Below are 14,738 nucleotides of genomic sequence, written 5' to 3'. Positions count from 1 at the left end.
AATACTTTGATTGTGGTGCCTGTTTTGGTGGAGTGATTAGAACTTAATTAGAACTGTGACTTAAAGGGACAGTTCACCCCAAAATCAAAAATACACATTTTTCCTCTTACCTGTAGTGCTGTTTTTAAGTCTTGACGTTTCTGGTGTGAGTTGCAGAGTGTTGGAGATATCAGTTGTAGAGATGTCTGCCTTCTCTCCAATATAATGGAACTAGATGGCACTCAGCTTGTGGTGCTCAAAGTGCCAAAACAATACTTAAAAAATAACACTCAACAGCAATGTCTCTTTCCAGAAATCATGACCTGGTTACTCAAGATAATCCACAGACCTTGTTGTGAGCAGTTTCATGTAGGAACTATTTTCTTTCGACCGAACTACACCTGCCAACTGTATCACACTGCGCGGAAGGAAGTGTGCATCTACTGCTAGCTCACCTAGCCCCTAGGAAGTGCGCCAGGCTTTGAAACCAATTCTTATAGTGGCCAAACAGTGGAATTACAAGTGCCGGATCCATGATTTGATGCCCTGTGGCCCAAAAAGAATTCTTTCCACTGACTTACATTTACATGTAAACAGTATCATAAAGGAACTATTTTCTTTCTACCAAACTAAAACCACCGAACGTATCACTGTGCAGAAGGAAACGTGCATCTACTCATGGACGAGAGACTTGTGCTCATGACAGTAAAAGATGTAAACATTGATGTCGTCCTCCTCGGCTGAGCTGTAACTTTAGCTAGCTCAGTGGTGCTAGGTGAGCTAGCAGTAGATGCACATGTCCTTCTGCGCGGTGATACAGTTGGCAGGTGTAGTTTGGTACAAAGAAAATAGTTCCTACATGAAACTGCTCACAACAAGGTCTGTGGATTATCTTGAGTAACCAGGTCATGATTTCTGGAAAGAGACATTGCTATTTCGTTTTTACAAACATATTTTTTGGCACTTTGAGCACCACAAGCTGAGTGCCATCTAGTTCTATTATATTGGAGAGAAGGCAGACATCTCTACGGCTGATATCTCCAACACTCTTTCATTTGGGGGTGAACTGTCCCTTTAAGAAACATAACACATGATGTATGTGATAGTGAAAGTGATACTGCCCTATCTGAGTCTGTAAATGTCGTCAGTGAGATAAACTGCACTTTTTCTCTGAAATTGAATCAGATCACTCGAAACATTTTACAGCTTGTCCACCTCTGCTCTTATGTCCACCCCCTCTTCCAAATGTGTCACCTAGAAGCTCTTTATCTGTGTGAACACTTAAAAGGAGCATGAAGCAGACCAGGACTGGTCTGTGTCTACAGTTTTTATAGGGGCTATTTTTTGGTAGAAATTAGTTCTAAGGAAAAGGGGACAGAGCATTGGTCATTTTGACTTGACCAGCGCACTTCACTACGAGCTGACTGGCTGTTGAAACAGGTGATGTTCTACGTTCTAAAACCAACCACTGCCGATTTGACCAGCTGAGTTGCAGGTGACACCATAAGCCGGCTTGAGCTGAGCTCAGACAGGTCAGTTCAAACCGCTGCGACTTTTCTCTGCAACATTCTAAAATGGTTTTGTCACGTCGCAAATCTTTGATCTGAACCGGACTTCAAATGTTCACATGATGTCATCTCATATTGATCACAACCTCTTGAATTCAATCGAATCAAAATTGCATTACGGCAGACTTGATCATTATCAGCAAATATCATATGGTAAAATGCTAGTTGACTGTTCTTAATAGCTTTGAGCAGCATAGCAAGACACAAAGGCACCATTAGCAGCCTGCATTAGATCTGTTCAGTTTAGCACAACAATACACCTTGGTTGAGAGAGGCCCTGCTCCCAAGGCACACCATAATATCTTGTTTCACTGCAGTTATCCCCTGCTGTGAGTGTGCAATGGAAAAGCATGAAATCACAGCACAGACCACCGCAGCGCAGCCAAAGAGAGAGCTACGTGAGCCAGTTGAAAAGGGCAGAAGATGCCATTGTTGAAAAGTATGGTTACTTCATTGCAGCCAACAGTCAAGACAAAAAAAAAAAGAGAAAAAAAAAAGAGCGCTCCTTGTAGTAGTAATTCAATTTTCCAATTAAGGTGCGCACAGGAAGGATAATCCATCTAAGAATGAGTCTTTTTAATTATTTTAAAGTACTCAGACACTCTACAAGTCCATTTTATCAACAATTTTCTCTTTCGTACTCTTGCTTTTTACCTCTTAGTCTCTTATTACTGTATCACTCACTCTCCTTCAAATGCACTGCATACTGTACCCACACAGCCTCGTGGGAGACTTAAAGGACGGGCCCTCTTGCCATGTGAAATAAAATGTGTTACAGAAGAGGTGGGGGAGAGAGAGTGGCAGAGACAGCAATCGCAGGAGGTAGGAAATGCTGTACAGTCTGTAGCTAGGCTAACTGATGGCTCCTTGGAGTCAGAGTCGAGCATGAAAGAGAGAGAGAGAGAGAGAAGGAGGAGGAGGGAAAGAAAAGGTGCAGAGAGAGGGAGGTGGAAACAGAGGTGGTAGTTAGGTTTATTGATGGGTCCTAGGAGAGAGGCGGAAAGGTGGAAGGAAAGTAAAGAGGTGGGAGGGGTGGAACTGATGCATTCTTGTGTATGAGGCAATGCTTGACCATTTTACCATCTTTATTATAGCTTAAATTAAAGGTTCTGTATGCAGCTTTTTACATGTATTAATTATCTTTTATTGCCAATGGATGAACAGGTTGTAACGTAACTTAAAAACCTGTAACAGCCTGTGGACTGACTTCTATGTGAAGGACTCAGTATGGATTTACTGGGAAAATCCAAAGGATGTGACGTTACGCACACATCTAAGTGCCTTGCCTCTCTTCAGCTCCGCTACAGTGCTAACAATGTGCAACAGTAGCTAACGTTAGCTAAGAAACGAAGCCGGCTAATGTCAACAAACAACTGGCACCCACCACAACAGAGTCCACACACTGTGTTTCAGTTACATACATTTTTCAAGGGAAGTCAGACGGCGACGGACCGCCAGGGGTCTGATCCCGGGCCGCGTTCTCGACCGCCCCGTGTCCCATCCGGATCAGCAAACTTTCTGTTGCTGCCATTACACTTTCTACTAACCAAGAGCTCGCCAGCCTAGCCTACTAGCTAGTCAATGAGTTAACTGTAACCTGAGCTAAGATTAGCAAGCTTGCTGTAACTTAGCTACTCTTGATAGATCTGCTGTTGGTTTCTCTGCAAGGTTAGCAGATGAAGTAATTCGCAAACAAGCTAGTTAGTATCATGGAGTCAATGGTCCAACTAAGACATAAGAACATTGGAAATAGTTAAATTATTCTAAATATGGTTGTAATTCATTTTCCAGCATTCTTTCAACATGACACAGATAGTCTCATGTTTGTCAAGTCACTGCTTTAGCCGATGCCCAGCCATTCGCTCATGGCTACATGGTGCCAGCACATGCAACAGGATGTTGACTGCAATTCATTCAACAGCCTCAGATGCCCCTTTTCCACCAACGTGGAACTGTTTGGGTTCCCACACCTAATTTTGAGCCATTCAGAGAATTTCAACCAAAAATAAATTGGTTCAGAACCCAGAAAGTTGGTTCTCAGCATGAACTAAAAAATTGGCAGGTTTTTCTTGACCTGAAGTGGAAACTGTGACGATATCAGTGGGGGTGTCATATTCTATAGGTTAGGCAAACTGGTGGAAACATGGGCTGGTCTATAAGATAGCACCAAGGTTCCAAAAACCCTGAACGGAGCCGGTTCAAAAACCAGAACTAATTAGGTGGAAATGGGGTAAACGAGAGGTGTACCTGATAACAAGACTTTTCCAAACTTTACATACAGAATCTTTAAATAAATCTGTTTGAGTTTGTGTGTATGTGCATAAACATGTTTTGTGAGTGTGTTTGTGTGTCTGACCCATAGCCCCTCTGTGGCAAACACTCCAGGATGTCATAACAGAGGCTGAGCTGGTCATCTCTCTCGCAGCTGTAGATGCACTCCATGGCGACCGCCATCAGCTGGTCAGGGTCCCCGATGATCTTCTGCTGGCACTAGAGGAGAGGAGAGGTCAGTATGTGTGCATCAAGGCGTGACTGGCCCTGTAGTCTCTCTGCACGTACACACCGAGGCACTGTATCAATTTGTGTGGTTTCTTCCCTTCGAGTGTTTGTGTGTGTGTGTGTGTGTGTGTATGTGTGTGTGGTGCATGTTTTCTAATAGGCAGTAGACGTGTCCTTGGCTTTGCCCTTATGGGGTCATAAATATAACATTTACAGCGCAGGGGTACAACAGTGGCCCTGACATGGCACAAACAGCCAGAGACGCAGTGTGTGTGTTGTGGTTACCCAAGTGTGACGCCCCCGACACTCGTGTTTGTGTGTTCTGCTACTTACGTCAGGTTTGGAGTGCTGGAAGATGATGAGGGGCAGGGTGAGGTCTCGCTGGGCCTGGTCGACCAGGTACTCTCTGAGCAGAGATTTAGCAGCGCCCTCTTTTTGCCCCTCGCAACGGTGCAAGAACGGAACCATCCACTGGAAGGAATCTTTCACATAGCGCTCCGTGCTGGACTGGAGACAGAAAGACAGAAAGATAAAGTTCAGGCAGCATATTATAGGGGACCTATTATGCTTTCCTTATTGTGCGTCATAAATATAATGTTACAATGCTGGATGTTTATATTCAGTGTTTCAAATAATGAGGTAAACAAATGTGAGGCCTGAAATGTCAGGCTTCACACTATTCTGAATGCTCCCTCTCCAACAGTTTGTTACAAGCTGACATCAGCTCATGATGGATTTCTTTATACAGTCATCTGCTCCAGGCATACTACTGCAAGGGTTTACATTACATTGCCTACATTGCTACATGTAGCTACATGCTAACACCAGGAAACATGTAATCTTGGTGGCTAATGTTGTTAATTTCTCCCAGATATTTAATCAGTTTCCTGCTGGAACATGTCTGTTTGTGTTTGGAAGCTTTTATTGGGGATTTTTCACAGGACAAAGTGCAGCTTTACATGTTCATTGATCCCCTTCTGCAAGTGCAATGCTACATGTAGCTACATGCTAATGTCACAGAAACATGTAATCTTGGTTACTTATATTGTTAATTTCGCCCCTGTTTTGGATCATATTCCATCTGGAATATGTCTGCTCATAAAAAATGTTGGTTTCGAAGATTTTATTGGTGACATTTCATGTTAGAGGGTGCTGCTACTCTTTGTTACAGTCATTCGTCAGCTGCAATGATGGTGCAGAGACTCAAGATGTGGAAGACCTGGAAATGCTGACTGATCAGAGCAGACTGGGCTTTTTTGGAGGGGGGAATTCAGAAGACAGGCTCTTAAACGGAGCATCTCCGACAGAGTGTTCTATCGCAGACAGTATGAGGAAAATACAGTCTTTTTTTACCAGCATGTAAACATGTTCTAGTAGAACCTGAAAATGAGCACAATAGGTCCTCTTTAAGGACAACATTCATGCAGCATATTACAATAGATATGCCTTATAAACCCTCATAGCTATAGCATAACTGCTTATACCCTTGACACAATAACCCGGTTATACTAAACTAACAACCCCAGGGACAAATCTGGCCCATGATGAGGTCCCAGGTGGCATAAACTGGAAAATAAACTGATTTCCACTGGGATTTTTTTTATATACTTCAAATGCAAATGATGTGGCAGTGTGCACAAAAAAAGCATCAAAATAGAGCTTGTTTATCAAAGACAGTACCATGGAATAGGATACCCCAGACCCCCACAGAGGTCCGGACTAAGTCCTGCATCTCTTCTAATTCTAGAAACACCACTGTGTAGACCTAATCTGTGCGGGGCTGCTGCAACTGGCTACACCAGGTTGGCCTTTGATAAATACATTTAATCAGTCAATTAATTTATTTGAGACATGAAATCATAGGATACACTTCCAGTACAATGTAACCTAATAAATAATATCAATGTTTGTTGATTCATTTATTCCTTGCCTCCTTTCCTTATACAAAAGTGTCCAAAGCAAGTTGAGAATCCCTGCTATAACCAATCTTATCTGATCATTTCTGAACAAAAAAGGCAGTTTGACTTTTTAGCGTACTTCCTGCTCTGTATTGAGACATCTTGGCAAAAATATGGAAGTTAAACTTTTCTGATTTGAGGTCAGGGCTACTTTGGCCACTGCTTTATTACTTCACTTCTTCATCTTCTTTGTGCAACATTAACTCTGGAAACTGTCAAGTGATGTGTTAACTGAAAATGAGAAATGAGACGACATTTTTCTGTAAATTAATTTTTTTTTCAATTATTTATTTTTTTGTTTTTAAAATCAGCAAGCCTTCAGTCAAGTTAGCCAGAACTTATATGAACGTTGATGTAATGTGTTGCTGCAGCAGAGAAAATAAATTCTTTCTTGTTCAAATATGAATTTATGTTTTTGTATCAGCTCAAAGCACTTAAGACTGCATTTACATGAGATCGTGCCATGCAATTAAACCTGAAGTTGAACTCTAATGGCTACAGTATGTGGGCTGTGCTGTGATTTGAAGGGATGCGTGTCAAGATCGTGCAGGGCCTCGCACCCACCTTGCGACAGCTCTGACTCAGGATGTACAGATAAGAGAGCACGGAGCTTTTTTTTTTTTTTCCACGGGAGAAATTAGAGTCAAAAAATATTCAGATGCTAAATGCAAACCTGCACGCCCACACGCAAACATTTCACTTTGCTGTACTGTGTCTCTGATAAAGGAAGACATCAGACGCAGGCAAAGAGGGAGATTTAATCTAGGCAAGTTTGGTAAACATTCACAGTTACACACACACGCACACACACATAGAGAGCACCCAAAGGGAGTACCAGTCAAAGAGCATGTGTTAGTGCAGTCAACAACGTTTGCTGGCTGCCTGCCTGTGTGGCAGATCCTACTGGCAGTGGTCCTCACAGGCTAAAGCTGGCAGTTATTAGCTACAATTTAGAGGACAGCTCATATTATGTACTCTGAGGGGACTTGTAACTGTAGTACCTGCTGCAGACCAGCTTTCATACTGTAGCTCTCTCGCTGCTGCTGGATGGAAAGTTTGTGTTGTCAAATGTCATTTCAGGACATAAAAGAAACTGATTCACTGTGAGATTATTCTTAAAGTCATTTTCACATTATGCGCTTACTTTTTTCTCTGTTGCATAATCAAGGTTCAGTTAGCATACATCATGTTATTTTAAGCGACAGTGAGGGACTGAAGTTACAGCACTCAGAAACTTTATAATTAAATGTAACTGCAGGGAAACAAGGGCAAGTATTCTTATTTTTCCTGACAATGAACACACTGTGAACTAGACGAGTTTTTCGTGTCATGGACCTCTACAGTGATGCACATTAGGTCACAGACCCCCGTTTGATAAGATTTCACTTCAGGGTCTGAAAAGATTTTGGTTGTTAAATATGATTAAGGCGAGAATTCTATGGTTGTCAACAACAGTTAAGAAGATAACCCTGGAGGGAGTGAAACCTGTAATCAGAATAGTCACTCTTATTCAGGATGTCTGATATATGTCGGGGCGATAAATTATCGGACGATAATGGGACATTTTTATAATTATGCATTATTCCGATTATTAAAATTATAGCCGATAAATAGTGCCAATAATACGAGGCCAGACTGCTTTCGCTGACTTAACAAGGCCATTGACACAGTGGCTGGCAGTACATGTACCTTTAAACTTGGTGTGGGAGCTTCCAGTAAATGCAAAGAAGAAGAAGAACAATGGCAGCAAGCTGTCTAGAGGGTAAAACATGTCGTGGAGTGGACGTCTTCCACAGTTCCAGAGGAAGACGACATGAATGTGCCTAAATAGTGCCTAAATAGTCTACAGCCTATTTTAGCAGGCTTTCTCATTAGTTTCAATACCAATGCTGTGGCTTTGACTACCAGCCGATACCCGATACTGATCCAATACCAGCTATAGCTGGTAAGCTATATACCTTTACATGTAGAACAGAAAAGACTAGAGGCATCATGCATTGATGACTATACAGTTCTTTCCTAAGATAAAATGAAACAAGATGAAACAGATAAATGCAATGATGAACTATTTCTGTTTAACAAAAATAAACAATTGTGCAACAGCAGTTGAAATAATGTGAAATACCTCCACACAGCAGATTCTCTACTCCGCTCTATGACGTATGATGTAGCTCGCATCGCAATAGATTTAAAGGGAAAGGATTGCCTCAGGTATAGGTTGCATTTTCTGATAGCCGATCCATCTACTTTGATGATAACTGGGCCGATATTCAATCCAGATATCGGATTGGTGCATCCCTATTTCTCATGTTAAAATAAAATCTGCATACACATGCTAATTTTAGTGGAAAAAGCATATTAGTGACTATTCTGATCATGGGCTTCACTTCCTCAACAAGAGAACAAGAGAATTCTGGTCTAATCATATTTAACAACCAAAATCTTTTCAGATGAAAGTCCCTTAAGTGAAATCTTATCAAATCGAGGTCCAGGACCTGACGTATATCAGTTTAGGGGTCCCTGACCCAAAAAAGGTTGAGAACCACTGATTTAGCACAATGAAAATCATCCTTACTCACACTGGGTTCATTTCTATAGTAAATTAAATAGAGGAAAATAACCATTATCCATATTTCTAGGGACCTCCCTTATGGCCCATGGGAGGTCCCTGCAACCCTGACTGAGAAACACTGAGCTAGACAAAGCGACATGCTGGAAGATGCACATTTAACATAGTGGAAAGTGAAGTCAGCAATATTTTTTTTTCAGCAGAGACTGCATTGTAAAAAACATAAAATGTATTCATCTCCAAATGGGGTTTGGCCAGAACTGTGAAAATGCTTTTAAAGAAATACGTTTCAATAAATGTGAAGGTGAAAACCTATTAGATTAATATAATGGCAATGACACATTTTCACTGCCATCATGTTTTGATCGCATTGAGAGGGACAGTTTGATCATCTCTTACACCTACATCACTTTGGTTAAGGTAATGCTACACCAGCACATGCCCAGTGAAAACCACACCTGACAAACACTTCAGACTTCCATCATTGTTATAATGAGAAGAAAACTCATTTCAAACCAATAACTGCTTTCAAAGCACATTATGGAAGAAAATGTGACATGTAAATGAGGTCACTTACATTTTTCATGAGCAGGCGGAGCTTGTCGATGTCACTTAGCTGCTGCAAGTCTTTAAGTGTCAGACTCAATTCACATGATGTCTCATACACGAGCGTTTCCATGGTGACCAAGTCATCACACAACAGCTCCAGCCCTGGGATCTCCCGCTCCTTCGCCAGGCGCACCAGTGACAGCGCGCAGTCCACCTGACGGACACAAAGACATGAAGAAACATGGAAAAAAGCTTTGTCTAAACATCACTGGCCAAATTCTTAATTTTTTAGGAGGCAGTTTTAGGAGAAGGCACAAAATGAAAAGTCAGGCAATCATAAAAGTTCACAAAAAACCATGAATGTGCACAAAAACGCATGGAAATCCATCCAACAGCTGTCGAGACATGCTGAAGTACGCTCAGAAATATGACTCTGTATCAAAACTGCCGATCCATCTTGTAGATGTGGAGCTATTACACTGGATAACTCCAAACTTTGACCTGCTGGTAGATTAAACGTCAGGGAACAACCAAAGTCATTCATCCTCTGAGAACCATTCATAAGTGTCACAAATTTCAAGGCAATCCATTCAGCAGCTGTCGAGACAATTCTCTAAAAATCCAAAAATGTCAACCTTGAAGTGGCGCTAGAGGGAAGGCCAGATCACCAAAGTCAGTGGGATTCCAGCCGGCCGTTACACGAGGAGAGCTGGACAGGTATATAAAAGGGCATCAACCCAGCAGCAGGACCGGTATTTGCTCCTTTGTTTGAGGAGGAACAGGAGGAGCACTGCCAGAGCCCTACAAAATGACCTCCAGCAGGCTACTGGTGTGCATGTTTCTGACCAGACTGTCAGAAACAGACTTCATGAGGGTGGAATGGTGGCCCAACGTCCTCTAGTGGGACCTGTGCTCACAGCCCAGCACCGTGCAGCTTGACTGGCATTCACCAGAGAACACCTGAATTAGCAAGTCCGCCACTGGTGCCCCGTTCTCTTCACAGATGAGAGCACGTTCACACTGAGCACATGTGACAGGCGTGAAAGAGTCCGGAGACGCCGTGGTGAATGTTATGCTGCCTGTAACATCATCCAGCATGACCGGGTTGGTGGTGGGTCAGTGGTAGTGTGGGGAGACATATCCTTGGAGGGTCACACAGACCTCCACGTCATAGCCAACAGTACCCTGACTGCTGTTAGATACCAGGATGAAATCCTCATAGCGATTGTTAGAATTTATGCTGGTGCAGTGGGCCCTGGGTTCCTCCTGGTGCAGGACAATGCCCAGCCTCATGTGTCCAGAGTGTGTAGGCAATTCCTGGATGACGAAGGCATTGATGCCATTGACCTAAACCCAATTGAGCACCCATGGGACGTTATTTATTGGTGTATCCGACGCCACCAAGTACTGCCACAAACTGTACAGGAGCTCTCTGATGCCCTGATCCAGGTCTGGGAGGAGATCCCCCAGGACACCATCCCCTTACTCATCAGGAGCATGCCCAGACGTTGTAGGGAGTGGGGAGAGAGTCGATTTTTTACTTCGGCGTGATTCTGAATCCAGCTCTTACTGGGTCGATGATTCTGGTTTCCACTTACTGCTGTTACCTTATTTTGTTCTCAACAAATTATACAATGTACATCAGTAAAGATTTTTCAACTTGAATAATTCGGAGAAGCTGGCACAGAACAGGACGAGGTGGAGAAATATTGTCAGTGGCCTACGGTCCTTCTTGGAGTAACAGGCCTAAGTAAGTAAGTAAGATCTGATGTGTCATTTAAGTGTTCCCTTAATTTTTTTTTTAGCAGTGTAAGAAATACAGGCAGAGTCTCTGCTGATAAACACACCACCACACACTTCTATCGGGTCATGAGTGATGATTGAGAGGGATTACTGTTGTATGCGGCTGTACATTGTTTCCTTGAAGGAAACATAGTAAAACCCTTGAATCTCTTAAACTGTGTTGCTGTATACATGTACTTGTATCTTGCACCATGTATCTTTCCACCTTGTTACAGTCCAGTTAATCCAGTCAAGGTAAATTGTGCAGCAGGTGAATAAAGAGGCTGTTAAGACTAAGGCGACATGTCATTGAAAAACTGTTGCCGAGGTCACTGAACTGATACGTGAACAGAAACAACATCCCAGCTAATCCCAAACTAAATAATACCAGTCAGTCATTACTAATATCCAATCATTAGCCTTTGGACAATAAACCAGGGAAGATTTGGGCTTCCTGCTACTCCAATCGATGCAATTCCATCCAGAAGAGCAACCAATCGATATCCGACCACCTATACGCTGGCAGCGCGCCCAGCCAATCGATGCTCAGCCACCTGTGGACGCTAGCCAATCGATAGCAGATGCCGCTGGGCCCTGTAGTGATGATTGCTTTCTCTCCACCTTTGAGAGAAGAAGAGCCCTCTGGCACAGCGGTTAGCGCAGCATCTCGCTGGCACGCGAGCACACGCACGCGGATCTGCAACCTTGTCATCTTCGGCTGATCTCAACACATTTCTTGCTGAATAAATAATTGCACGCCTTCATTTGTAAAATGCGCACACGCACACACATCCACTTGGAAGGAGAGAAAACCAAATCACCTTGAGTCAGAGCCTGAGCAATTAGATACAACAAGAGAGGGAAGTCTATTGATCTAACTGTGAGTAAAGATCTTCCCCGTTCCCTCCACCCCACCCTCCTTCCTTCTCTCTTTCCCCTGCTCTCTGGAGATACATTCCCCAGCTCACCACAGACAATTCAGATGTTAAAATCTCACACTTTTTAATTACCACCTCGTCTCTGTGCCCTCCCCTCATCGTTCTCTGCGCTGTGTAACGCAGCTTGTGTCCTCTGTCTCACTCTCTCGCCACCCCAGCAGATTTCACCGGCTCTTCAGTTTAATTTTCCAACTCAATTTGATCCTCCTTTGTCTCTCCTCCCTGTCCTATATCGGCCCTTTCTTTCAGACATGAGTCTTACATCCTCTCGTCCTCGCGCTCTTCCCACCTCTTGCAAGAACACACCATGACTGGCCTCCGTTTGAACTCCGAGTCTGGCCCTTTGCCTTCCTCTGTATGCCTGTCTCCCATTCTCTGTCTGCTTCCCGCAGCCACCCTCTAATTTTGTGTTATTTTGTTGCCAACAGTGTTCCAAACAACACTTGTCTTTAATATCCTTTATTTCTACCCTTTCACCCCTTATAACCTGTGATTTTCGTTCCCAGAGACAGGTCCTGCCATGAGATTGCTTTCCTTTTTTACCTCAGCATCTGTTAGCCCTGTCCTCCCCTTATTTCTGTTTGTAATACACTCTAATGTAACGCTGGATGTCACATCGGCCCAGCATTTATCCCCCTTTTTTTCCTTTCTTCTGGTTGTGCTTCCATTCTCTGCGTTTTCCAACCCATCTCTCTCTCTCCCCTTCTGAGTCATCTTGTCAATCTTCCCATTCAGCGCCTCGCTTCCTGCGGCTCTGCAACTGGTTTAAAACACTCCAGCTTCCTCTGATGTGGCTCCTTTTAATCAAACCCCATTTTCCTCCATTAAAACGCTCTCCCAAGCATAAACACAGCCAGATGAGGGATGGGAGGAGGGTGCAAACAAGAGAGAACAAATGAGATGAAAAAGTAAGGAGGGCAGGAAGAAGAAGAAGGGAAAAAAGACTCAGCAAAGCTGTTCCATGGTTTTTCTCTGTTGCATCTATGCGAGTGTGAAAAAGCCAGTTTGGGACGTTCCCAAGAGGCTCCTGGAGTAATGTGTGAGAGAGCATGAGGAGATCTGGTCAAATTAAAAAGGAAGGGAGCAAATGAAAGACAGAGCTGATGTGATTCCTAGAGATTAACAAAGACTTCCTGCTACAGTCTCTTTCTGTCTCTATGAGTGGATGATGAAAGGCACCGTTCCCCTGTTGTCTTCCAAATTGAGCAATGGACCCCTAAATCCCTTCTACCCCCGCGTTCCTCACACCCAGCCTGAAATGGAGAAATGAGGGGGAAAGATGTGACTGCACCCTAGTTAGACATTTCACAAAGACAAAGAGAGCGCCGTGACAACCTTGATCCATCACTGTGAAGGAGGTAAAGAGGGGACGGAGCTGCCATGTGGATGGTGTGGGCGGAGAGAGTGGGCAGCTCCAGTGGTTACATCCCATTACTCCACTAAACAAGTCCTATCAAGTCCTATTTTTCAGTTACAGCAACAGAACGCAGATGACAGAAGCTTTGGTTACTCTTCATTAGAAGTCCATATGGCAAATATGATAATGACTGTCACAGATAGGATCAAAGTGACCTTGACTGATAGAGGTTGGCAACATCTCTTTTGCAGCCTGGATCCAAACTTGTCACATTTTTCTGCCCCAGCCATCGAAGAGAAGCGCACAACAGCAATTATCTTCCCAGTTGCCAGACGTCTTCTGTCCTGAGTTCAAATCAAGTATAAGGAACCTGAGAAGGAGCCTTAGCAGGGTGTAAAAATGCATCACCTTAAAGGGATACTTCACCCCAAAAATTATCATTAGTATACAAATTACTCACCCTGTGTTATGTTGAATTTGTGGAGAATACTTTTTTCCCGCATGCCTCAGCGGTGAATGAAGATTCCAAAAACTGAGGAAATTCTTGATGAATTAAAGTCATAGGGGGCCACGTTTAACTACAGAAAAACTATATCAAAAGAACCTCTTTACAAACTCTGACACAACTCATGCAGTACAACGCAAGTTTCATTTATCCAGTCGTATGCTCAGATTGTCATTTGTGCACCTTTAATGGTTAGCAGGAGCTGAGGAAAGCCAAAACTCTTCTTGAGGAAAGCGTGTTTGTGGCAATCAATCGTCTTGTGCTTTGATTCTGCAGAGACTCAGTCCCTGCTAACTTTTCATGCCACCACTGGGAACATGCAAGTGAAGTGTTGGTACCTGTCTGGAGCAGGAGTCAATGTCCTTGGCTCTGCTTTGATACCAGTCAGTCAGCAGCTCGATGGAGGGCGTGGCTGTGCGGAACCTCAGCAGCTCTGGAACCTCCTCATACAGGAAGCTGTCATCGTCAAACAAGTTCTGGTCGAGCATTGTTCTGAGGAAGTCATGCAGGGAGAGTGGAGTTAGATGCATGTCTGAGTGTGTAACTGATCTATTTAGTGAAGTAGTGAGGTTAAAACAATAGATAATGAAGACAGGGGCAGCTCACCCCCACATTAAATAATACACATTTTTCCTCTTATTGATAGGTCTGTTTATTAGGGTTGTAAATCACAAGTACTCACAAGTAAGTTCTTTTGACAACAATATTGCCAATATTACAAAGTTTGCCACGATATGATTTTGATTTGCTTCAATTCAGAGGCATGAAATCGATATGAGACAATATCAGTTAATATCATCATCTTCTTTTTCTTGGCTGCTTACCATTGTCTGCCTGGCATTAGCACTGTTTGAATATTTAGGATGGAGGCTTGGATGGAAATGGTGACGCAGACGTGCCATGGCCTTTCAAAACTAAATGTGTATCTTAAAGGGATAGTGCACCCAAAAATGAAAATTCAGCCATTATCTACTCACCCATATGCAAAGGGAGGCTCAGGTGAAGTTTTAGAGTCCTCACAACACTTGCGGAGA

General features: G+C 43.2%; 1 protein-coding gene across 1 annotated transcript in view; it reads right to left on the bottom strand.

Annotated features, from left to right (window-relative positions):
• Positions 1–14,738, bottom strand: part of nbas (NBAS subunit of NRZ tethering complex) — a 290,957-nt gene that overhangs the window by 200,463 nt on the left and 75,756 nt on the right. Inside the window, exons 23-26 of the mRNA XM_033648658.2 lie at positions 14,043–14,196; positions 9,151–9,336; positions 4,380–4,553; positions 3,904–4,037 (exon numbers count right to left, since the gene is read on the bottom strand). Coding sequence (XP_033504549.2) covers positions 3,904–4,037; positions 4,380–4,553; positions 9,151–9,336; positions 14,043–14,196 — 648 coding nt within the window. The remainder of the gene's footprint in view (positions 1–3,903; positions 4,038–4,379; positions 4,554–9,150; positions 9,337–14,042; positions 14,197–14,738) is intronic.

Source organism: Epinephelus lanceolatus, chromosome 13 (assembly GCF_041903045.1).
Source record: "Epinephelus lanceolatus isolate andai-2023 chromosome 13, ASM4190304v1, whole genome shotgun sequence".
In the NCBI taxonomy this organism is placed as follows: Eukaryota; Metazoa; Chordata; class Actinopteri; order Perciformes; family Serranidae; genus Epinephelus; species Epinephelus lanceolatus.
The sequence above is the reverse complement of the archived record's forward strand: the minus strand, read 5'-3'. Positions and strand labels throughout refer to the sequence as shown.